General features: G+C 42.5%; 2 protein-coding genes across 3 annotated transcripts in view; one reads left to right on the forward strand and one right to left on the reverse strand.

The window, feature by feature from the left end:
- The window catches only part of LOC120946931 (protein FRA10AC1), a 69,444-nt gene extending 53,572 nt beyond the window's left edge, over positions 1-15,872 (forward strand). The window contains exons 12-14 of one of the 2 annotated variants that reach the window (XM_040361766.1): positions 10,589-10,632; positions 12,773-12,863; positions 15,790-15,872. In XM_040361766.1, the coding sequence (XP_040217700.1) occupies positions 10,589-10,632; positions 12,773-12,863; positions 15,790-15,832 (178 nt within the window). In that variant the 3' untranslated portion in view covers positions 15,833-15,872. The remainder of the gene's footprint in view (positions 1-10,588; positions 10,633-12,772; positions 12,864-15,789) is intronic. The other variant, XM_040361767.1, reaches the window with a different exon arrangement.
- Positions 15,873-20,228: 4,356 nt separating this feature from the next.
- Positions 20,229-26,048, reverse strand: part of PDE6C (phosphodiesterase 6C) — a 97,749-nt gene continuing 91,929 nt past the window's right edge. The window contains exon 22 of the mRNA XM_040361769.1: positions 20,229-20,468. Coding sequence (XP_040217703.1) covers positions 20,404-20,468 — 65 coding nt within the window. The 3' untranslated portion in view covers positions 20,229-20,403. The remainder of the gene's footprint in view (positions 20,469-26,048) is intronic.

Consider the following 26,048-nt stretch of genomic DNA (forward strand, 5'->3'; position numbering starts at 1 on the left):
TTTTATAGATGTGATTCTGCTTTTCCGGGTAGGGGGTGCCCGCAGGCCTGGCTGTGCATTGATTCGTCACAACACATGCCGATCACTGGGTGCCTACCAATGATTGACCGCCAGCACCTCGTGATCGGCTCTGATCTTCTCTGAACACAAAGCTGTGTTCAGTGACAGGGGATCTCATTGTTTGCTAAGCAGGAAATGAAAACGACTAGATCTCCAGTAAAAGCAGCACACAGTACACACACAGTGACAGGGGATCTCAATGTTTGCTAAGCAGGGAATGAAAACAACTAGATCTCCAGTAAAAGCAGCACACATTTACCCCTTGATCGGCCTTGATGTTAACCCTTTCCTGCCCAGTGTCATTAGTACAGTGACAGTGCAAAGTATTATCACTGATCACTGTAATAATGGCACGTTTGATGTTGGTGGCAGTTAGTTCCTGCCAGCGTCAGTTGGTGTCCGATTGTCCACCACACTATCGCAGTCCCGTTATAGGTCGCTGATCACCGCCATTACTATTATTAATTTTTTTTTTATTCCAGTACATATCTTATAGTTTGTAGACACCTACTTTTAAGCAAACCAATCAATATACACTAATGCCCCATACACACGAATGGAATTTCCATTCAGATAAACTCAGACGGAATTCCATTCAAGCTGTCTTGCATACACACTGTCGCAACAAATTCCAACCGTCCAAAACACGGTGATGTACAACACTACAAGGAGCCTAGAAAAATTAAGTTCAATGCTTCCGAGCATGCGTCGACTTGATTCTGAGCATGCATGTTTTTTTCTCCGTCAGAGTTCCATACAGACAAACCGAATTTCCGATAGAAATGTTTTTCATCGGGGGGAAAAAAAAAAAGAGAACATGTTCTCTTTCTAGGTCTGTCGGAATTTCCGATGGGACATACACACGGTCGGAAAATATCGGATGAAAAAATTCCGTCTGAATTTTTCCATCGGAAATTCCGATCGTGTGTACAAGGCATTATTGGAATTTTTTTTTACTTACCAAAGACATGTAGCAGAATACATTTTGGCCCAAATTTATTTAGACATTTTGATTTTTTATGGGATATGTTTTATAGTAGAAAGTAAAATATATATATATATATATATATATATATATATATATATATATATATATATATATATATATATATAATATATATATATATATATATATTTTTTTTTTTAATTGTTGGCATTTTCCTTTTATATAATAAAAAATAAAAAGCCCAGAGGTGATTAAATATCACCAAAAGGAAGCTCTACTTGTGCGAGAAAAAAAAGATATACCTTTTGTTTGGGTACAGTGCTGAATAACCATGTAATTGTCAGTTAAAGTAGTGCAAAAAAAAAATGGCCTGGTCATGAAGGGGGTAAAACCCTCCGGAGCTGAAGTGGTTAAGGGAACCTATTCATTTGAAAACCTTCAAACTCATGACAATGTAAAATGTGTATAAAATGTAATTTACCCACTTAAAATTTTTTTTTTTTATGTATTTAAAAAAAAAAAATGCTTGTGAACTCTTAATAAGTGAAAAATAGAAAAAGAGCCCTGGCCCAGATTCACAAAAGAGATACGACGGCGTATCTCCTGATACGCCGTCTCCTGATACGCCGTCGTATCTCTGTTTTAGGGTCTTCCTAACAATGCGACTGATTCATAGAATCAGTTACGCATAGTTAGCCCTAAGATCCGACAGGTGTAATTGTCTTACACTGTCGGATCTTAGGATGCAATACCTCGGCCGCCGCTGGGGGGAGTTTGCGTCGTAAACCAGCGTCGGGTATGCAAATTAGTAGTTACGGTGATCCACAGCGGTTTTTCACGTTCGCTACGTCGCTGCTAGTCTAGTTTCCCGTCGCAAAGTTAGTCGTCGTTTTAGCTGCCTTAACTTTACACAGCCCACGTATGTGCTGTATAAAGTATGGGCGTCGTTCCCGCGTCGAATTTCACATTTTTTTCTTCTTGCATAAGACGTCTGGGAATACGAAAGTACGCTATGACGTCACTTTGCGCAAAGCACGGTGGGAATTTCAAAACGGAGCATGCACAGTAGGGGCGGGAGCGTGCGCCTAATTTAAATAGCACGCGCCCCTTTGAATTACGCGGGCTTACGCCGGAGGCCGCCGGCGTAGGTTTTCATTGCAAGTGCTTTGTGAATCAGGCACTTGCGATGAAAACTTGCGGCGGTGTAACGTATCCACGATACGTTACGCCGCCGCGATTCTACGTGAATCTGGCCCCCTGTTTTTACTTTGCTGAATTCCTCCTAAGTGTGAGCTGCAGTGTCTGCAGAAAGCACAGATCTAAGGTCATGTGATTCCATGAAAGGAATCCTCGCTGAGCGCTGGATCCCTGTACAGCTATGTGTTTACTTATGTGTATGTAGTGCGGGTTGTAGCTGCAGGCCACACTCGTCCTCCTGTGGTTTCACATACAGACAGAGCCTCATGTCTTCAGGGGAGCTTTTCATCTTCCCTCAGCTTAGTGACAGTAGAAACCTGTAACCCTGGTGTATCCCTTGCAGCCTTCTTGTTATAACTGATAAGAAAAAAACAACAACTCTGATTTATATTTTGCTAAGTTCTGATGGTGGTTGTAAAGCTGTCTGCATGCTTCAGCTCTTTTATTGGATTTACTTGTTTTGCATCGATTTGGTTTTTATGTTCTTCAGATGTCACAGAAGCAGAAATTTTAATGCCGCGTACACACCATCACTTTGTGATGAAAAAAAAACCGACGTTTTTAAAAACGTCAATTTAAATGACCGTGTTTGGGGGAAAACATGCTTCAATTTTATGTGTCGTTTTTCAAAACGTCATTTTTTGTTTCACAAAAATTGACCGTGTGTAGCAAAAAACAACGTTTAAAACAACGTTTTTAAACCCGCCGATGCTCAGAAGCTAGTTATGAAGCAAGCTTCAATGGGAAAAAAGTGGTGAACGTAACCTCGCTTTGCTAGAGCATTGTGAAAAAACTTCGTTTTTTGAAAATTGAAGTTTCAAAAACTTTGTTTTTTACTTCACAAAAAATGACGTTTTTTTCTTCACATAAAGTGATGGTGTGTACGCGGCATAAGACGGGTTTTATTACTTGCTGGAGGCCCACTACTTTATTCCTCCTTCTAAACAGTGCATCCACAACCAAAACACACATGTAGCTTTTCACCTCCGATGCATAGTAGTACTACATTAGTAGGGGTGAACACTGACAAATACAATGCAAGTTGTTGCATATTGGACTCAATATTAGTCACTGAAGTGTTTATCGTTCTATTTCAGGGGGAAAGCAACACTTCAGCCCCGGAAGGATTTGCCCCCGTAATAACCAAGCCATTTTTTGCGATACCGCACTGCGTCGCTTTAACTGACAATTGCACGATCGTGCGACGCTGTATTCAAACAAAATTGACGTCCTTTTCCCCCCAAAAATAGAGCTTTATTTTGGTGGCATTTGATCACCTCTGTGGTTTTTATTTTTTGCACTATAAACAAACAAAAAAAAGTGACAATTTACAAAAAAATATATATATATATATATATATATATATATATATATATATATATTTTTTTTGCTATAATACATATCCCCCAAAAAATTTATATAAAAAAAAAAGCAATAAGCGTTGTGACAGTATGCGAGGTGCGATACATGATCATAGGTACATTTCACCTCGCATACGTTCCATTATGAGAGACTGAACCGGAATCCATTCCGGGTTTTACAGCCTCTGGGCCTGGCTAGGATTCCGGTCCGGATGTTTGGGTCCACTGGAGTCCACAATCAGCTGGACTTTAAATGTCCAGGAAGAGAGCACAACAGGGCTCTGGCTTGAAACTCAGGAAGGGACCTGAGTGAGGGGAGCGCTGAGTGCTGGACTGAAAAGGTTTGCTTTACTACATGTTTTGTGGGTGTCAGGGACTAGCCCCACACTGTATAGAGAGGATATCCTGTTTGTTTAGTTTAGCGCCGGACGGCAAGGATTTAATTTATTGTTTTGTTTATTTTAATCTGCAAACCGTTTATAAATAAAATCTGGCATCCGCCAGACTTAAAAGAAAGTGCCTGCTTACAGACTGTGATTTCAGAAAAGGTGATCCCCACGAGCTAATCCCTCACACGTGGTGGATTCAGCGGGCACTTTTCTGAAATCACAGTCTGTAAGCAGGCACTTTCTTTTAAGTCTGGCGGATGCCAGATTTTATTTATAAACGGTTTGCAGATTAAAATAAACAAAACAATAAATTAAATCCTTGCCGTCCGGCGCTAAACTAAACAAACAGGATATCCTCTCTATACAGTGTGGGGCTAGTCCCTGACACCCACAAAACATGTAGTAAAGCAAACCTTTTCAGTCCAGCACTCAGCGCTCCCCTCACTCAGGTCCCTTCCTGAGTTTCAAGCCAGAGCCCTGTTGTGCTCTCTTCCTGGACATTTAAAGTCCAGCTGATTGTGGACTCCAGTGGACCCAAACATCCGGACCGGAATCCTAGCCAGGCCCAGAGGCTGTAAAACCCGGAATGGATTCCGGTTCAGTCTCTCATAATGGAACGTATGCGAGGTGAAATGTACCTATGATCATGTATCGCACCTCGCATACTGTCACATACCGAAACCCGGGAGAGAATCACCCAAAGATTCTTCTGGCCCGGTTTGCATGCAGAGGTCAAGGAGTACTGTGAATCGTGCCCCGAGTGCCAAATGTCAGCACCATCGCCCCATTTTCGCAGCCCCCTTGTTCCTCTACCAATAATTGAGGTCCCCTTTGAAAGGATTGGCATGGACCTGGTGGGGCCGGTCGTGAAATCTGCCCGAGGTCACCAGCATATTCTGGTGATCCTGGACTATGCGACTCGCTATCCTGAGGCCATACCCTTGCGTAACACCTCCGCCAAGGTTATTGCCAAGGAATTAGTCCAGGTGTTTAGTCGAGTAGGGATCCCAAAAGAGATCTTGACCGATCAAGGCACCCCTTTTATGTCAAGGGTTACCAAGGAATTGTGTAGATTGTACAAAATCTCCCATCTCCGTACTTCTGTCTACCACCCCCAGACAGATGGTCTGGTCGAAAGGTTTAATAAAACCTTGAAGAGTATGTTGAAAAAGGTGGTTGACAAGGATGGGAGAGACTGGGATTTTTTGCTACCATATCTCATGTTTGCCATACGAGAGGTTCCACAGGCCTCCACAGGCTATTCCCCCTTTGAGCTCTTGTATGGTAGGCATCCCAGGGGCCTGCTAGATATTGCTAAAGAAACGTGGGAAGGAGAGGTCAGCCCATATAGGAGCATCATAGAGCACGTCTCTTTGATGCAGGACCGAATTGCAGCCGTTCTGCCCCTAGTACGGGAACATATGGAGCGAGCCCAGGAGGCCCAAAGGAGGGTCTATAACCGGGGTGCCAAGGTCCGTACTTTCAACCCGGGGGACAGAGTGTTGGTACTGGTTCCCACGGTAGAAAGCAAGTTTTTAGCCAAGTGGCAGGGTCCCTTTGAGGTTGTCCAAAGGGTGGGGGAGGTAAACTACAAAGTCTACCAGCCAGGGAAAAGGAAACCACACCAAATTTACCATGTAAATCTCTTAAAGCCCTGGAAGGACCGAGAGACTTTACTGGCCACGTCCCCACTTCCAACAGACCGGATACCCGTGATACCTGACGTTCCCATCACGGATTCCCTGTCTGTAGCACAGCAAAGTGACGTTAGGGCATTCTTGCAGAAAAATAGAGACTTTTTCTCCCCCTTACCCGGACTGACCAACACGATCCAACATGACATAGTGACGGAACCAGGGGTTCGGGTAAATGTAAAACCATATAGAATTCCAGAGGCCCGGCGAGAGGCAGTTGCGGAAGAAATAAAAAATATGTTAGAGTTGGATGTGATCGAGGAGTCTCACAGTGAGTGGTCAAGTCCCATAGTGCTGGTCCCAAAACCTGATGGCAGTATTAGGTTTTGTAATGATTTTAGAAAACTTAACAGTGTGTCCAAATTTGACGCCTACCCGATGCCCCGGGTCGACGAACTTGTGGACAGGTTGGGACAGGCTCGCTACATAACGACCCTAGACCTAACGAAAGGTTATTGGCAGATACCGCTTACTGAATCGGCCAAGGAGAAGACTGCCTTTTCCACTCCTGAGGGCTCGTTTCAGTATAAGCGGATGCCGTTTGGTCTGCACGGAGCCCCTGCATCATTCCAGCGAATGATGGACAAAATTTTGAGACCACATCGCTCGTATGCAGCGGCGTACTTGGACGATGTGGTCATCCACAGCCCAGATTGGGAATCGCACCTGCTCCGTGTACAAGCGGTCGTAGATTCCCTTAGGGAAGCACATCTCACGGCCAATCCAAAGAAATGTGCCATAGGCCTGGAGGAGGCCAAATACCTTGGGTACATTATTGGCCGGGGAATGGTCAAGCCGCAGACCAATAAGATTGAGGCAATTCAAAAATGGCCCCAACCAGTCAATAAAAAACAAGTGAGGGCCTTCCTGGGCATTACGGGGTATTACAGGCGTTTTATACCCAATTTTGCCACCATTGCCGCCCCCTTGACCGATCTAACGAAGGGTAAGGGGTCGGTCATGGTCAAATGGAACCCCGAAGCCGAGGGGGCATTTCAGAAGTTAAAACAGGCTCTTTGTATGGTACCCGTACTAGTAACCCCGGATTTTAGCCAGGAGTTTGTTATACAGACGGATGCCTCTGAGGTGGGACTAGGGGCCGTACTGTCACAGATCAGGGATGGTGAGGAGCACCCAGTGGTATACCTGAGCAGGAAGCTGAACAAGCACGAGAAAAATTATGCCGTCGTAGAAAAGGAGTGTCTCGCCATTAAGTGGGCCTTAGACTCCCTGAGGTATTACCTACTGGGGAGGTCATTTAAGCTGGTCACAGACCATGCTCCCCTGAAGTGGATGTGTGATAACAGGGAGAAAAATGCTCGTGTGACAAGGTGGTTCCTGGCTCTACAGCCTTTTAAATTTACGGTGGAGCACAGGCCAGGGAAGCTCCAAAATAATGCAGATGCCCTCTCCCGTGTGCACTGTATGGTTGGGTCAAGTGCTCAGCCGCAGGGGCTTGAGCAGAGGGGGAGGATATGTGACAGTATGCGAGGTGCGATACATGATCATAGGTACATTTCACCTCGCATACGTTCCATTATGAGAGACTGAACCGGAATCCATTCCGGGTTTTACAGCCTCTGGGCCTGGCTAGGATTCCGGTCCGGATGTTTGGGTCCACTGGAGTCCACAATCAGCTGGACTTTAAATGTCCAGGAAGAGAGCACAACAGGGCTCTGGCTTGAAACTCAGGAAGGGACCTGAGTGAGGGGAGCGCTGAGTGCTGGACTGAAAAGGTTTGCTTTACTACATGTTTTGTGGGTGTCAGGGACTAGCCCCACACTGTATAGAGAGGATATCCTGTTTGTTTAGTTTAGCGCCGGACGGCAAGGATTTAATTTATTGTTTTGTTTATTTTAATCTGCAAACCGTTTATAAATAAAATCTGGCATCCGCCAGACTTAAAAGAAAGTGCCTGCTTACAGACTGTGATTTCAGAAAAGGTGATCCCCACGAGCTAATCCCTCACAGCGTATATTGATTTGTTTGTGCAAAAGTTATAGCGTCTACAAAATAGGGAATAGATTTATGTAATTTTTTTTTTTTTCTACTAGTAATGCCGGCATCCTGCAATCGTTTTGCCTGTGTAATAGGTGATCACGAGCCACTGGTGGACGTCGAGTTTGCCCGACCAGTGGGCACACTCACGCAGCGGGTGCTGTTCGGCAAGCTTCTAAAGAGGGGGAGATCTACTTAAACAACATGAGAGAAGTCAAAAGCTAAAAGTGTCGCCTCCTCACAAATGTTTTGAACCTCTAATTGCTGTACTACTGTGTCACAGTCAGGCGCATTGCACACCAATTGTGGGTTCAAATCAGGTGGTAAGGAGGCCACATATCGCCTCCTCAACACCTGTCAGACACACTTAGATCACTTTTCAGAGGAGCAGCAGTGCCTGCTGCACTTGTGAATGAGCTCATAGTTGCGTTCGGCAGTGGCACCCTTAGGGCTCGTTCACACAAAGTTGGGGTTTGGTAAAACCCTGAGGTTGAGTCAGTTTTACCGTCCCCAATCCCTACCCCCCCCCCTTTTAACTGCTGAAGCAGCAGCCAAAGATGTACACATAGCGCAGCAGGAATTAAGCCCCCTGCTGCTTTTGGTGGGTGCTACCGCCTGCCAAAAGCGACCCATTTAAGTAAATTGACACACAACTGCATTCTTCTGCGGGGTCCAAAGGGTTACAGCAGGTGGTGAGAAAACAACTCAACGCTGCCTCCTTCAACCACTTGTTTGCTGTACTGCACAAGGTTGCAGGGCACTTGCCGATTGGCCTTATTTGCTTGAATGGGTCATGCTTGGCAGGTGCTACACCCAACAACCATGATAGGGTGTATAACTCCTGCTGCAGCTGTGACATGTGTACACCACTACTACTCACTGCAGCTAAAGGGGGTGATAAAAACACATTAACTATGGGATTTTACCACCCCCCCCCAAACTGAAAATGTAAATGAACCCTTACTGTTCTGAGCCCCCTATAAGTCTGATTTAACACTGATGTGCTGCAATTTGCCTGCACCACAAATACAGCGCAGTGCATCTTTCCTGGGTTAGCTGCGCTTTGCCATAGACTTCTATTATATCCTGCAGGTGTGGTGCACTTTCTGAAAGCACACCAAAGCTCCTGTATTCAGAAAGTGCACCAAACCTTCAGGAAATTATAGAAGCCTATGGTAAAGTGCAGCTAACCCAGGAAAACTGCAGGTACACTGCATTGCACCGCACCACGGTGTGGGTAAACCTCAGCACATCAGTGTGAAAGCAGCCCTATAATATTATGCCTGTTGTATTGCTTTACGCTGACCTGAAGATCTCTTCTTTCCTGCTGCTGGCACCACTCTGGAGACAACTAGCCGGGATTAGAGGTGGAGTGCAGCTGGTATCACTCCGCATGGGACAGGAGCCGACACTACAGAGGCGGCATTGGATTATGCGGCTCTTGCTCCCTACTACACCTTCAACTTTACAAGTAGTCCCTCTGCATTGCACTCTCTTTGATGCTCTGGGATGGGGGGTCAGCAAGCCCAAACCCCCGATATACTAGTCACCTGTCCGGCGATCTACTGGTAGATAACGATCTACAGGCCCCCGTTATATTTGATTTTAGCACTTACTCATTTTAAAACAGTTTTTTTTTTTAATGTATCACTAGCACTTATTTTATTCTCATTGGTCAGGAAGGAGTTTGTCATTTCATCTTTGAGTGTTTTAGGCTGCATTCACACCTCAACGCGGCGTATTTTACCGTGAATTGCCGCGACAAATTGTGGCGTTTTGTCCTGCGATTTGCCGCGACAAAACGCGGTAAAATACTACCGGAGGGGTGATCAACATCGGCTATGCCGAAAGCCGCCTGAAAAAAGGGTCCGGGACTTGTTTTGGGCTTCAGGCGTTTCGGCGTTCGACGTGGAGATGTGAACCATCTCCATAGCCGACAATGTTAGATCACCCCTCCAGCGTGTATTGCCGGCTGCAATAGCGTCGCGCTACAGGCGACAAATCGCCTAGGTGTGAATGGGCTCTTAAAGCTGGGCATCAAAAAAAACTTGTAAGAAACAAATCTGGGATCATAATAACATGTAATGGCTCTATCTTATTTTTTTTTTAAGCCTGATGTGGCTGATGTCACAACCTTGTGGTATGATGTGTAATTAATTAACTGTTTGGTTTGTTGCTTTTAAAGTAAAGTTACCTCCAAATGTATTCGCTTTGGCCAGTAGGAATTTTTAACTTGCGCTTGTTGACCTATAGACATTGCTGCTTAGTTCTCCAGAGTTACTTTAGGGCTCAATCACACCTAAGCATTTTAACGCACATACAAACATTGGAGTTTATTTACTAAAGGGTAATAGACTGTGCACTTTGGAAGTGCATGTGCACTCTGGAAAGGCAATTACTACAGAGCTTAGTAAATGAGGGGAAACTCTGCTGACTTCCTTCATCCAATCCTGTGTAAGCTCAAATGCTTTTATAAAATTTTCCTTGCATGTGATTCTCATTTACTAAGATCTGGAGCAACTGCACTTGCAAAGTCTATTTTCCTTTAGTAAATAAACCCCTTTGTTTTCTATGGGGCTAGTTCACAACAATGCTTTTCGTGACACGTGTTGTAGAAAATAATTATACAACAACATGTTGTAGCATGTCGGCATACATTGAGGGGACCCATGTTGCCTGCACTTTCATGACTTGTCAATGCACAATACCACATGTTAAAATGCACCCAAACATCTATTGTAATGCAAAAGAGAAAGTGTGGAGCCCGCTTTAGGGATGCCCTCATAACATGCACATGATCCTTTAAGAACCTGTACTGCTCCATTGGAAGAAGGTAAGCTAGTGTAAAATAAATTCCCTGCCTTGTCAGGAAAATGAGATTTGGCATGTATTCAGATATTTATATAGGGGGAAAAAAATCTGAGATTGTGTCTTTTTTCTTCCAGACAAATCTACACGCAGACATGGGGACGACTCTAGTGATGAAGGTAAATAGTTATAATTTTATCAGTTGTGGGGAAGGGGAGGGAACAGTCGATTTGGTGTTGTATAAGGCTGGCTATAGAACATGCAATTTTATTTCCTTCAACCAGGGATTGAAAAAAAGAAAATTGGTAGATTTTCCCATTAACACAGTCAGTGTTAATGGGCGGGGGGGGGTCCCTCCTGTCCTGCCCTGCCATTGGATTCTGACAACAAGAGGTTTCCCCACTGTCAGAATACAATGATCACTGCTGTCGGCTATAGTTGCTGGCAGTAATCGCACAAAAAAAAAAAAAAAAAAACAGACAGTCTGGGTGTACTGAAGTCTAATGGATGGATCGACCCCATTACAACCAGCCTGCCTGTAGATGGATCGAAAATCGCCCGATTCCTGCTGAACATCAGTGTCCCGATTATCGGTGCTGCCAATCAGGGATGCCTATCAGTGAAGGAGAAAAATTGCAACAGAAACTAAGAAAAGAAGAAAAAAAAAAAAAAACAGCGGTGATTAACCACTTCCATACCGGGCCTTTTGACCCCCTTCCTGCCCAGGCCAATTTTCAGCTTTCAGCACTGTCACATTTTGAATGACAATTGCGCGGTCGTGCGACGTTGTACCCAAATACATTTTGATCATTTTTCCCCCACAAATAGAGCTTTCTTTTGGTGGTATTTAATCACCTCTGCGTTTTTTTTTTTTTTTTGCGCTATAAACAAAAAAGAGCGAAAATTTTGAAAAAAAAACACAATATTTTGTACTTTGTGCTATAATAAATATCCCAATTATTATTTTTTTTAAAACCTCAGTTTAGGCCGATACGTATTCTTCTACATATTTCTGGTAAAAAAAAATCGCAATAAGAGTATATTGATTGGTTTGTGCAAAAGTTATAGCGTCTACAAAATAGAGGATCGTTTTATAGCATTTGTATTAATCATTTTTTTTTTTTTTTTAGTAATGGCGGCGACCAGCGATTTTTATCGTGACTGCGACATTATAGCGGACACGTTTGACACTATTTTGGGACCATTCACATTTATACACCGATCAGTGCTGGGGTTAGCACTTGGGGGCGATCAAGGGGTTAATATGTTCCCTAGGGAGTGCTTCTAACTGTAGGGGGAGGGGACTGATGAGAGAAGGAAACTGATCGTTGTTCCTATATACAAGGAACGTACGATCAGTTCTCCTCTCCCCTGACAGGACGTGGAGCTGTGTGTTTACACACACGGCTCCATGTCCATGCTCTGTGATGAGCAATCGCGGCCATGGGTACACGCGCGTGCCTCCGGTGGCTCTCGCTAGAACCCCGGGAATACAAGGACACAATATTTTACTATACGGGGGTAGGCAAGTGGTTAAATAGCACCAAAAAAAACTCTGTTTCAACTAAATGATAACAATTTTGGGTACAGTGACCGCGCAATTGTCATTCAGAGTGCGACAGAGCTGAAAATTGGCCTGGGCAGGAAGGTAAAAGTTTCCTGCAGGCATGTGGTTAATTCCGTGTTCAGCAATGCAGCTTCCTCTGTCACCTCCCTGCCTCCAGCCTGGTGTCTGGGCGAAGGTTTGTATTAATCGGTTGGGAGGGTGTAAACTTTGATCCTGTCACTTTGCCCTGAATGGACAAATTCCATTAAAGAATAGTGGCTTTCTGTTCTAATACTCCTAAGAATAGTTCATTGAGGATCTCCCTTGTAGAAATGGATATGTAGAACCTGTGTGACCCTGGGCTAGGCATATAGGAGGGTTTTCAAACAACTTGTACAAGAATGAAAGGGAACAACATCAGTGACTTTTATAGATCTAATAAAATGAATATACTAAACCTTCAGATTGCGTATAACTATATACAGACTAGTTAAACCGTGCCTATTCATGAACGGAGACATTTTGAAATGGGTGTACATGGTGGTGTTGGTATATGGGACAGATGCACAATGTAGAATGCAGCTTGCTGTGTGTTTGTTCTCTGTTTTATAATGGACATAGTCCCGAGCTCTCAGTTAGCTCATAGGTCATTGTCTGAAAGATTAAAGGATTCATCTCACTGCCAACAATGAAGCTTAAAATTTAACCAGGGTTGCCATGAATCTCCTCTACTTGTACTTTTTGTTTATATATTTACACGCTTTGCTCTGCAGATACGGATAATGATAAGGAAGATGGTAATGATGAATCAGCCAATAGCGATTTCTGGAAAGGTCCGCAACAAGAACCAGATGAAAAAACACGGTCAGTCATAAATTATAAAGATAGCTGTATTTTCTTATTTTTTAAATGGCAATTGTGAAAAAAAAAAAAAAAGGGCTGGTAAATCCCATGAGCCAGACTGACAATATTGCAACTGTTGGCCGACTATTCAAATCTGAGGCTATGCATATAGCTTAAAGTGGAAATTCCAGCTTACACACAACTAGCCTTAAAACTGTCCCCTCCCAACACCTATGCTAACCTGTGTAAGAAAGATATACCTGTTTTCAGGCCACTCTGGTCTGGTCACTTGATCCCCTTTGTCAGTGGCTGCAGGGGAGAGGAGAAAGCACTTGACAACTGCTAGTAAGCCTAGGTTCACATTGCAACGATATTGCTGGCAATGGCACCGTCCTAAGACCAGCTATGAGTAAGCATCACATGATGTGAAACATGTCGGCCACCTTTTTCCTGTTGTCCACTTCATTTTGACTGCATCACTTTGGTTGTTTTTTGGATTTCATTTGTACAATAAAGATATCGTTTTAAGGAGGGCGGCAGTCCAGGATCTTCTTCTATCCAATGTACCTGTGCATAGCCAGCACCCTTTTGGTTTAGTGGGACGGAAGCAAAGCCAATGGATCAGCAGTTTTTAGAGCGGTATCCTCTCTTACCGTCCTAAGACGCCGGCTTTGTGCTGCCACACCGATTCCCAAAAGTACTTTATTTATTGGTGTAAAACACTCTCACTTTTTTACCCTGAAAATAGAAGGTAAACTGTCCCTGCGTGTTATACGCAGGGGGCTGTGGAAAGTTTTTACCTGAAACTTTTCTCTTAAAGTTAGGGTGCGTGTTATACGTCGATAAATACGGTAGTTTCTTTACTACTTTTGGCAACTTTGTGTGCGATTTATGTAGACATCTGTGCAGCAACCCGCATACAGTTGTGTTCAAAATTATTCAACCCCCCCAATGCTGTAAAGGGTTTTAGGGAATTTAGTGTACATTTGTAATTGTATTCAGAATGAAATCCTACAAGGGCTTCTTAAAGAACCATATGCAACTAAAATGACATCAATTGGTTTTGTAATACAGTAGTAAATGTTTCTTTTGTGAATTCTTCATTTACACAATTATTCAACCCCTTAAAGACTACCACTCTGAAGAACAGAGGTTCATTGAAGTGTATTCAATCAGGTATTGAAAACACCTGTAGATGTCAGGGAGCAGCAATAAAGCCTAATAAGCATTAATTAGGCAGCTTTAAAATGACTGTGATACTCAGCTCCTTCTAGACATTTACTGGTGTGGTTACAAACATGGTGAAGTCAAGAGAATGGTCCAGAAAGACAAGAGAAGAGGTGATTACTCTTCACAGGAAGGGTAATGGCTATAAGAAGATTGCAAAGATGTTAAACATACCAAAAGACACCATAGGAAGCATCATTCGCAAATTCAAGGCAAAGGGCACTGTTGAAACGCTACCTGGTCGTGGCAGAAAGAAGATGCTGACTTCGACTGCTGTGCGCTACCTGAAGCGTAGAGTGGAGAAAAGTCCCTGTGTGACTGCTGAGGAACTGAGAAAAGATTTGTCAGATGTGGGTACTGAAGTTTCTGCTCAGACAATACAGCGCACACTGCGTAATGAAGGCCTCCATGCCAGAACTCCCAGGCGCACCCCCTTGCTGTCTCCAAAGAATAAGAAGAGTCGACTGCAGTATGCCAAAAGTCATGTGGACAAACCACAGAAGTTTTGGGATTGTGTTCTGTGGACTGATGAAACTGTTTGGGCCCATGGATCAACGCTATGTTTGGAGGAGGAAGAACAAGGCCTATGATGAAAAGAACACCTTGCCCACTGTGAAGCATGGCAGGGGTTCAATCATGCTTTGGGGCTGTTTTGCTTCTGCAGGTACAGGGAAGCTTCAGCGTGTGCAAGGTACCATGAATTCTCTTCAGTACCAGGAGATATTGGATGACAATGTGATGCAGTCCGTCACAAACCTGAGGCTTGGGAGACGTTGGACCTTTCAACAGGACAATGATCCCAAGCATACCTCCAAGTCCACTAGAGCATGGTTGCAGATTAAAGGCTGGAACATTTTGGAGTGGCCATCGCAGTCACCAGACTTAAATCCGATTGAGAACCTCTGGTGGGACTTAAAGAAAGCAGTTGGAGTGCGCAAGCCTAAGAATGTGACTGAACTGGAGGCTTTTGCCCATGACAAATGGGCGAAGATACCCGTAGATCGCTGCAAGACACTTGTGTCAAGCTATGCTTCACGTTTAAAAGCTGTTATAACTGTAAAAGGACGTTGTACTAAGAACTAAGATTGAATGTCACTTGGGGGTTGAATAAAACTGATAATGATGTGAGCACAGAAAAGACATTTGTGGTTATTTCATTATAAATGTTATGTTATATTTGTCTGACCTACACGTGCCTCTTTGATTTAATTGTAAGCAGGATGACTGAATGATCAAAATCAGTGTCACACTGGCCAAAACAATCAATTTCAGTGGGGGTTGAATAATTTTGAATACAACTGTAGATGTCTCTGAAATCGCCCCCTAAGTCGGGATTGACATAAGGGTATGAAATTGTGCTTGATCAGCTGAACTCGCATAATTTCACTCCCGATGTCAGCATGACCCTGGGCTAAACCCTGGAGCAGTGACATCACCCATGGGTTCAATGGCTCATCCATTGTCGGCATTCCCTCCTCTCCCTTGTTGCCACACTGGCTGACACAGAGGAGCCGAATCCCGTGACTGGACCAGAAAGGCCTGAAAATAGGTAAGTATATACATCTTTATTGCACAGATTTGTTAGTATAGGTGTTGGGGGAATGGGGGGGGGGGGGTGGAGACTGTTTTTAAGACTATTTAAGTGTAAGCTGGAATTCCATTTTAATTTCACACATTTATAAATTAACTATTTTAAAAATATATTTATTTTCTCTTTCAGGGAAGACGAGTTTGATGAATACTTTCAAGATATGTTTCTGTAAATTTCCTACAAGAATTGTATTAAATTGTATTTTTTTTTTATAATTGTCCACTTGTCTTTTCTAACAAAAGAGACAAAGGTCTATCACCGGCAAGCACAGTAAGAAAGTGATTAGCACTTACGCCTGGCAGCACTAGAGTCATCAGTTCAATCCCAACCATGGTACAACCTGCCTGGAGTTTGTGTGTTCTCCTGTGCCTGCGTGGGTTTCCATGCATACTCAAAAAAAACTAGTGGTAGGTAATTGGCTCCTGAGGACCAGGGCAAATGGCAGAACTAATCTGTTCCACCGCTAGGCTTTCATTCTGTAGTCGGCACTACAAAATAAATGGTGCCAATCGGATTGGGTACTGGTACATTACACTGTGTTGGCTGTCTTACCGCAATGCACAGAAATTGGACTGTAGCTGGGGAGGCCCACAAAGAGGAGAAAAAAATAAAACTTTACTACACGTTGAAGTGAGAACCTTGTCAGGTCTTCTGCAGCCTGAGATGTATTTTCAGTCATTATGCAAGGAGAGGAGAAGAATCACAAAGACACCTATAATGGAATGTAGACTTACTACTATGCATGTTACATGTCACGCATGCTTCTACCAGGCTGTAATATGTAGGTTACTGTGTGACACAGACAACAAGCATTCACTTCAGGAGAAGTTGAGGTTAATTCTTTTACATCTCGAAAGCTCTGTGAAAAGCCAAATCCAATATACAAAAAGCAGCTTATGTTTATGTAACTTGTCTGGCCCTGCTCTTCCATGGCCAGTCTCTTTCAGGTGCAAAACTCAAATGCATAAGATTCTTCTCACTGATGTAATACCTGGTTATATTATATGGATGATAGGGATTTCACAGAATAAGCCTTTCCCAGAGTTGTAAAAAAAGAAGCAGAATGGTTTTATTTTTCTATATGCAGTGTTTTCTACTTTTTACATCCGTAGAAGAAAACACTGGTCTGCGAATAGGGATCACACAGTCTCCCAATGTTTGCAGCATCGACAATGCAGACCACACCAAAAATGGCTCAAGTTGCATTTGCTGCAGTCTGTCTTTCTGACTGCATTAACTTGACATGTATGGGGAACAATAACTAGCATTTAATATTGTTTAAAGAACTTTAGTAGTTCTATGTTCAGCGCATACACTTTACACTTTCATTTTATAACGTTATTGTAATAGCAATACAAACAAAAGGTATTTTTGACAATCCAATATATATGCTTACTTGAAAAACCTCCTTGCATGATGAGTTCTGCCTGTCATGATGAGTGCTGACAACTCTTTCCACAGCTTCCTGGATTCCTTGCAGGCTTTGCAGCTTCTCCTCTGCTGTTTACTTTTAATTTGTAAGGACTATATATCCCATGGTACCTAGCTGCATGCAAGCATTAGTCCCTGTACTGACTCTGCCTCCTGAGGCTCGTCCACTCATCAGCGCCTCTCTAGTTTAGAAGGCAGACTCTCAGAATTGTTTGACACAGCAGTGCCTGCTCACAGGGCATAGTGAATACTTGTCACATAATTCATAGAAAGCAGTAAATGTATGGGGGGGTCTACAGAAAGTAAGTTTATACATTTCATTTACAAGTTCAGATTAATCAAAGTAGGCTAGAAATAACTGAAGCACAATGTTGAAACAAATATATGATTTTACATTTTAACCATGTATATATTTAACTGCTGCTATTGCTTTTCACAAGATTCCTGTCTTTCATTTACAGTAAGAGCATCAACATTTTGCATTCCTGTTTTGATGGTTGGTCCCTTTTAGAATCTAGAGTAGCTAATCTTCTATAATTTCCCTGGCTTCTGTAAAATGCCCCCATTGGATCTAATTTTGTAAACGTAAATCCAGTAAAACCTTGGTTTGAGAGTAACTTGGTTTAAGAGTGTTTTGCAAGACAAGCTAAACAAAAAAAAAATTTGACTTGATATGCAAGAGATGTCTCGAGAGGTGCCTCTAAATGTAGCAATATGTTGCTAAATGTTGTACCTTCATTCAATTTAACCAAATTGCTACTCTTAGAGGCGCCTCTCTTCTCTTTTATACTCTGTAGCTCCTGCTGGATTTTGTTTCTAATCCCCTTGTGGAGGCTTCCATTTGTGGATGGACATTTTATGTTACACAACCGATCACATTGCTATAATTTTTTTATATGGACTATAAACTGAAAGACCTATGAATAAATGGTTGTGAAACAAATCATTTGAGTTTCCATTATTTCTTATGGGGAAATTCGCTTTCATATACAAGTGCTTTGGATTGCAAGCATGTTTTTGGAACTAATTATTCTTGCAATCCAAGGTTTTACTGTAAATAAAATAGGAAGGCAGCTAGGCAAATGTAAGTATCTCTTTCCTGAAAATATGTATTAAAAGAATAGAGAATACAAGCACGATGCTGGTGTTGACAGAATCACAATATTACTATTTATTAATAATGGCACGCTTACATGTAAAAAAAAAAATTACTTGCATCAATGCAGACAGTGGTCTGCCATACAGCAGCAGTGGAATATGCAAGGCTGGAGGGAGCATCAAGCAGCCACTAAGGCTGCATAAAGGGGGTGGGGCCTACGTGTTGCAGCCTACCCACATCCAAAATAACATTCCAGTTTTGACAGCTGGCTATCCCCGCTTGAGGCAGTAGATGCAGATTGTCTACCCGCCTTTCCGGCTCCTTCCAGTATTGCATATACCACCACTGCTGTATGATAGACCACTGTCTGCATTGATGCAATTTGTTTTCTGTATTTCTTGGTGCATCCCAGGCTTTTTTTTTTTTTTTTTTTACAAGTAAGTGTGCTATTTTCATTAATTGTTGTTATCCATTTGTGGTCTCTTTTCTACCATGTGAGTGGATCCTTCCCAGATCAGTTGCAGGATTTTTTTTTTGCAATTTACACTTCTCTATCCCATCCCCTACTGAAATCACTATTGGAAAGCTTTACACATGGACATTTAATGTTGGTGCACACAAACTGTGCATACCTAATATATATATATATATATAAAGGATATCTGAAATATAGTTGTGGCCATTGCCTTCATATTCCTTTTTCTTGGTCAACTCTAGTGTGAGATTGACTCCTGAGGACCAGGGCAAATGGCAGAACCTACCTGTTCCACCAGTCTGCATTTATTCTGAAGTCAGCACTAGAAGGTAAATAACGTCAATTTGATTGGTTATTGTGTACAATACTTTCAGATTCGTGCAGTGACCTGGTAGCCATGACATCCCATATTGTTACTTTAATTCCATAGATGTTTGTTCATACCATTAAAAGTAGTTTCCAAGAAATACTTTTTTTCCTTTAAAAACCCCTCAAAGCTCTTTTACTGGTGCAATTAAAGTGCAGCTAAATCAAGTTTAGCACGCTTGCCATGCATCCCTAATGCCTTGTACACACGACCGGTTTTCACGACGAGACAACTGCCATTTTTTATATTGGTTGTGAAAAACGGACGTGTGTGTGCTCCCTAGCAGTTTTCGCGCCAAAAAATAATTGAAACCAGCTCTTTTTTTCTCGTCGTGTTTCCCGTCAGTTTTTTTTCCTTGTCGCGAAAAATGGTTGTGTGTATGCTTTTCCGAGGGGAAAAAAACATGCATGCTCAGAATCAAGTATGCAGCCCAAAGGGTGGCGCCATTTAAAAGGAACTTCCCCTTTATAGTCCCGTCGTACGTGTTGTATGGCACCACGCTTTGGTAGGCCGTTTTTTTCATCAACGTGTGTATGCAAGTCAGGCTGTAGAGGAATCGTGTCGGGAAAAACGTCGTTTTTTTTGCCACGTGTGTACGAGGCATAAGGATCCATTAACCCCACCTCATTTTATGCAGTATGTTTTAGGTACTTTGTATAGGTGTTACAATTCATCCCTATGGAAGGTGCTTTTTGCTGGAAACTGCAGAGGTGTGAATGCAGCTGAAGGTTCATGGTCGTCTAAAACCCCTCCTGAGGCTGGATTCACACCTATGCAGTTTTAGTGCTTTTTGCAGATTTGCACTACAGTCCATGTAACATGGTTTCCTATGGAACACGTTCTGTAGTGCAAAATGCACTAAAAATGCATAGGTGTGAATCCAGCCTTAGACGCTATCTGCATAGGGTTTCTATGTTTTCTTTCACACCTGAAAAATTATCAATAAGTTAAATGAAACCTCAATAAATAGGCCATAGAACAGGCATATTAAACTGGTGTTTTTTGGCTGTATTTGGCACATTTGTGGCCCACAGTAAGAATTACACTTGAATCCTGATGGTATTTAGGTATGTAGCAAGTAAATAATGAAGATATTTTTCTCAAAAACCTTTAGCCTCTGGCCGCTTCCGACAATTAAGATTTTAACATCCAAAGATAAAAAAGGTAACAGGAATTTGCATCTCAAGCAGATCATATTACTTCCATTGACCATCACCTGTGTTTATAGCCAAGTTTTTATTAGCATTGACATCCAATAGATCAAATTTGCCACTATGCTCTATTCTAATTCCTTTTGTTTAGGGTCAGGATAGTGTTCCATAGCTTCAGTCTTCAACCATTTTCCTGCTGGATTGCTGCTCAGTAATTTTTCTACAAAACTGTACATGTTTTTGATTTGTTTTGTTCTCCAGCCTCTCCATTAACCTTGTCGTGGTCTAGTAAAGAAAACACAAGAGGAATGTTAGAAAGGAGGGATACGGGCTGTGCTTATTGATTTATGAGTGGTATCTCTGTTCTTAGCAGTTTTAGTATTTCTCTCAGCGCCTTCTGCATTTTTGTTTGGACTAATCAAATATTTATTCACTGTACGGCCAAAGGTTTGTGGACACATGACCATCACACATATAGTAGGTTATAGAGCTATGGCTATAATACCTTCCGTCCACTCATGCAGCTATAACAGCCTTCTGAGAAGACTTTGCAGGTTTTGGAGTGTGCCTATGGGAATTTCTGCCCATTCAGCCAAAAGAGCATTTTTTGAGGTCAGGTTTTGATGTTAGGTAAAAACACCTGGCTCACAATCGGCGGTGCTCCATTTCATTACAAAGGTGCTCAAAATAGGGATGAGGTCAGTGCTCTGTGCAGGCCACAGTAGTTCCTCAACACCAAACTCATCAAACCTTGTATTTATGGATCTGGCTTTGCTCACAGTCATGCTGGAACAGAAAAGTCTTCTCCAAGCTGTTGCCACAAGGTTGGAAACACAAAATAGTCTAAAATGTCTTTAAATGCTTAAAGCGGAGGTTCACCCTAAAAACATTTTTCTAACATTACATTATGCTCACTTCCAACATTGACAGTATGCTGATTTATTTATTTATTTTTTGCTGTACATACCGTCGTATAGCTACTTTCCCCCCGGCTTCCGGGTAGTGGCTCCCGTGGGAGTTCCTATGCAGAGGCTAAGTGAGTGACATGATGACAAAAACTTCCCTCCGGCGCATCACGAGTTTCCGAAAGAAGCCAAACTGTGAGTCTGCTCTATACGGCGCCTGCGCACCGACATTCGGCTTCTTGTGCGCCGGGGGGAAGTTTTTGTCATCACGTCAATCACTTACCCTCTGCATAGGAACGCCCACTCCCGCGGGAGCCACTACCCGGAAGCCGGGGGGGGGGGGTGGAATAGCTATATGACGGTATGTACAGCAAAAAAAAATCTGCATACTGTCAATGTTGGAAGTGAGCACAATGTTAGAAAAATGTTTTTAGGGTGAACCTCCGCTTTAAGTATTAACAGTACCCTACACAAATGGTGTTATTTACAAAAGGCAAATGCACTTTGTACTAGTGCAAAGTACACTTAAAATTGCAAATTGAAAGTGCACTTAGGAGTGCCGTTGCTGTAAATCTGAGGGGTAGATCTGAAATGAGGGGAAGTTCTGCAGATTTTATCATCCAATCACGTGCAAGCTAAAATGCTGTTTATTTTCCCTGCATGTCCCCCTCGGATCTACAGCGACTGCACTTCCAAGTCCACTTTGCACTTGTAATGTTTTTATTGTCTTATGTGCACTGGGAAAAAAAAGCATCTGAAGTCAATTATTTTATGAATTCTACCAAGATATCAGGAGTTTGCGAAATGCACAAAGGCATATTACATATTTGTGTATCAAAGATGTCCATTAGCAGTGAAAGTTTGATATAATGGCATATGATTGATACAATTATGATAGCACAAAGCTCTGAAAAGAATACATTGAGAACTAGATTTTCTATCATAGAGGTTATTGTCTAGGTTTAAATGAACAGCAAAATTGTTATGTAGACTAATGTTTTTCTGTTTGTTTTCCACTCCACACAACTCCATACCTTTCCACATCTTTATATTCATGAAAAAAACAAAACCGCACAACCTACTTTCTAGCCAATCTCCCCCTGTATACTTGGTAGGTACTAAAATGAATAGGTTCGGTCTCTGGAGGCCTTTGTGGTAGATAATATAAACCCAGTTTATGGACTATATAACTGCTTCCCTTTAGCTGGAAATGATAGGTGTTTTAAGTGATATCCTTCATTGGCTTAAGTTAAAGGGTCACTAAAGGAAAAAATTTTTTTAGCTGAAATGACTGTTTACAGGGCATAGAGACATAATAGTTAACTGATTCCTTTTAAAAATGATTAAAAATAGATAAAAAAAACAATCATATAATGTGCCTGCAGTGTAGTTTCGTTTTTGCTGTTGTTTGCTGGTTCTCTGATGTACAGAGAGCCACTAGAGGGCAGTCAGCCAATAGAGAGCAGTGATACTTTGTCTAAAACTCCTCAGCACCAATCCAGTTTCGTTTTACACACAGCTCCTTGATTAGTGACCACCGTGAGAAATCTCCCAGTACTGTGGTTATCAGGAAAAAGGCAACCAGGAAGTGTCCAGAACAGAGAGGATTTACAGCAACATCAAAGCAAAAACGAACAATGAGCACATGAAACCAGGACTGCAGCAAGGTAAAGGAAGCTATTTAGCTAAAAAAAAAAATTCCTTTAGTGACCCTTTAATGAAGTGACTGTTGCTTAGAAAAAAAAGCAGCCCTAAAATACTTCTAATACTTACATTGAGCAAGCCTTTACTTTGCTCTCTTCAAAAATGAAAATCTCTAGAAGAACATTTGCATTTAACACTTCCTGGTGCCATCTGAGTGCCATGGTTCTTTGGTGCCCCTACTTCTACTTGTAGTGGCAAAGGGACAGGCAGATGAGACGCCAGAAAGCTTTGGATATGAAAGGTTGTGCTGTAGGCAATGGTTTTGGAAAAGAGGAAGAAGTGAATGCCATATGTGGAAATCTCTTCTTTATAAAATTTAGGGAGTTGGCCAATAAAGAATATCACTTAAAGCGGAAGTAAACCCATCTATTTGATAGTTTACAAAAACAGTTAACATTCCCGGCATGCCGGAAATGCTAGATGTCACATTTGCTTGTGCTCTCAACCAAACTGTCAAACCATCCAATGGCTGCTTTCATAACTGATCACATGTGCAGCATCGTGGCAGTTGCAGATTAAACGGAGGCCAAGATGGCAGCTTCCTTGGCTGAAAACAATAGGAGGGTTTACTTCCACTTTAAAATCCAAACTTTGCACCTCTACTAATGGCTTACAAAACTCCACTACTGTAGCTCTTTTTGCAGGAGCCAGATTTAAAAGGGGAAGGAGTACATTTCTATGGACAACCTGCTGGTCCTCTAGCTTTACCTTTTGTAAATGCCTACAATAACATTTACAGAAAGCTGGGTAAATTGATCCCTATTAGTAACCCATGATCACTGTGTGGCACTGTTTATCATTGTTATGCTCTGCCAGAAACTGGTCTATTGAGGTTAAAGTGACCTGGTCAGCTTGACTGTACCACAGAAAAAGACTGCTGGAGTGTTAAAAGAACATTATGCGCCTTTCAAATTAGCTTTTGCATCGATATTGTATATAGATCTTTACTCTCCGTAACTTATTCTGATAACTTCTATTACACTGCTACAAAGTAGCTTTAAAGCATTTTTTACATTGGGTTCTAATGTTGGATGAGAAGACATGGCTCACCATCTGTATTCCAGTTCATCCCAAAGGTTCTCAGTAGGGTTGAGGTCAGGACTCACTGTAGTTTAACACCAAACTCTTTAACCATTTCTTTATGGATCTGACTTTGTGCACAGGGTCACAGTCATGCTATATAAAAAGAGAGCCCCAGACTGAAGGAGATTGACGGTTATTTTGCATTTCTTCCTTTTGCGAATAATCACACCAACTGTTGTCACCCTCTCACTAAGCTGATTAGCGATTGTCTTGTAGCCCATTCCAGCCTTGTGTAGGTTTACAATCTTGTGCCTGACATCCTTGGACAGCTCTTTGGTCTTGGCCATGGTGGAGAGATTGGAATCTGATTGCTTCTGTTACCAGGTGTCTTTTATTCAGAAAAGAAGCTGAGATTAGGAGCACTCCCTTTCAATAGAGTGCTCCTAAACTCAGCTGATTACGTGTATAGAAGACCCCTGGGAGCCAGAAATCTTGCCGATTGATAGGGGATCAAATACTTATTTCATTCATTAAAACTCAAATCAATTTATAACTTTTTTGAAATGCGTTTTTCTGGATATTTATGTTGTTATTCTGTCTCACTGTTTTAAATAAACCTACAATTAAAATTCTAGACTGATAATTTCTTTGCCGGAGGGCAAACATACAAAATCAGGAGGGGATCAAATACTTTTTCCCTTGCTGTAGGGAGGTCTTTATGCAATAGATGTAAACTGTCCCAGATTTGCTAGGACGGTCCTGAATCTTGGATCTCGGTCCCGATGATGCTGTGTCCTGGGTGTATCTACCGTATTTATCGGCGTATATCGCGCACTATTTTCCCCATAAAATAAGGGGGAAATCGTGGGTGCGCGATATACGCCGATAGCCGCTTCCCGCGCTCAGTTTGAAATCCTGCGCCGACATATACCGGGTGCAGTACACTCGGTTACATTCGGCCAGGCTCGGCTTCGCTCGTGCTCACTCATAAACGTCACAGAGCGCGAGCTAAGCCGAGCCTTGCCGAATGTACCCCAGTGTACTGCACTCGTTATATGTCGGCGGAGGCGTTCGAACTGAGCGCGGGAAGCAGGCACTCGACATGAGGCGCGCGCTGGAGAAGCCGGGAGGACACCATCGAGGCCTGCAGACGGACGCCGGCCCGGACGATGGACGCTGGGCAGACACCAAAACTGTAAGTAATAAAATCATATAACTTTTTTTTTTTTACAGGAATTTCGGGGGCAACATTAGGGGTGCGCGGTATACGCGGGAGCGCGTTATACCACGATAAATACGGTAAGTAAGGCATTCATTGCAGTGAGTGGGTGGTCGGTCCCCACATACTTGAAGGCAGATTTTTGTCCCAGGGATCAGGACTGAAATGTTGGCAAGTATGCCTTCCGTGACAAGCTCCCTTGTTGATATCTGTATATCTGTGCATACCTTCTCTACAATAAACCTATAATTAAGCAACAGAACTTGTAAGGTTCATTATTAGCACACATTGGGACCGGGCAAAGTCTGTAAGCTGCAGTTTCTGGGGTATGTAGAGTCGGCTCCTTTGCAGATACATATTTTTTTATTTTTAGTGACCACATGACAAACAGGTCAATATTAGATCTTTCCTTGCATGAAGGATTTGGGAGTATATAAGCAGCATTAAGCATGATAAATTGCTTGGACTGTTTCAGAGATAGGGCAGTGTTTTGCCGCTGTTATCAGGCCTGTAATCGCTGTATGTAAACAAATGTAACATCAGCACTCTGGACTTTGATTTGCTTTGATGAGGTGACCTTAGTTTATGCCAGTTACCCAACCGATCAAAACTCACTACCTCTCCTAATGATGAAGCACAGCTTCCTTTGCACATAGCATCTATCAAACATAAACCAGATTGTTCAGAATGCAGATCTGTTTAGTCAATTGACAAACTCACTTAAAATGTAGAGTACCTGTATTCACTGCCTATAATACAAATGTTAGAGTAGTGTTAAATAGAAGGCATCATAAGCTAAATCAAATCTGGTTTATTCTTTGTAGTATAAGCAGCATGTCCTTCCCTTTCACTTGCTATCCCACCACTTGGATCAGGCATGTACAAAGTGCGGCCCGCGTTCCGGTTTCGGACGGCCCGCCTGATCATTTTGACATGTATATCTTTTGTGGCCCCCAACAAATCCCAGAGCGCTGGGGCCAAAAAAGAAATACACGCTGGCTACCGAGGAGGGGG

This window comes from Rana temporaria, chromosome 8, assembly GCF_905171775.1.
Source record: "Rana temporaria chromosome 8, aRanTem1.1, whole genome shotgun sequence".
In the NCBI taxonomy this organism is placed as follows: domain Eukaryota; kingdom Metazoa; phylum Chordata; class Amphibia; order Anura; family Ranidae; genus Rana; species Rana temporaria.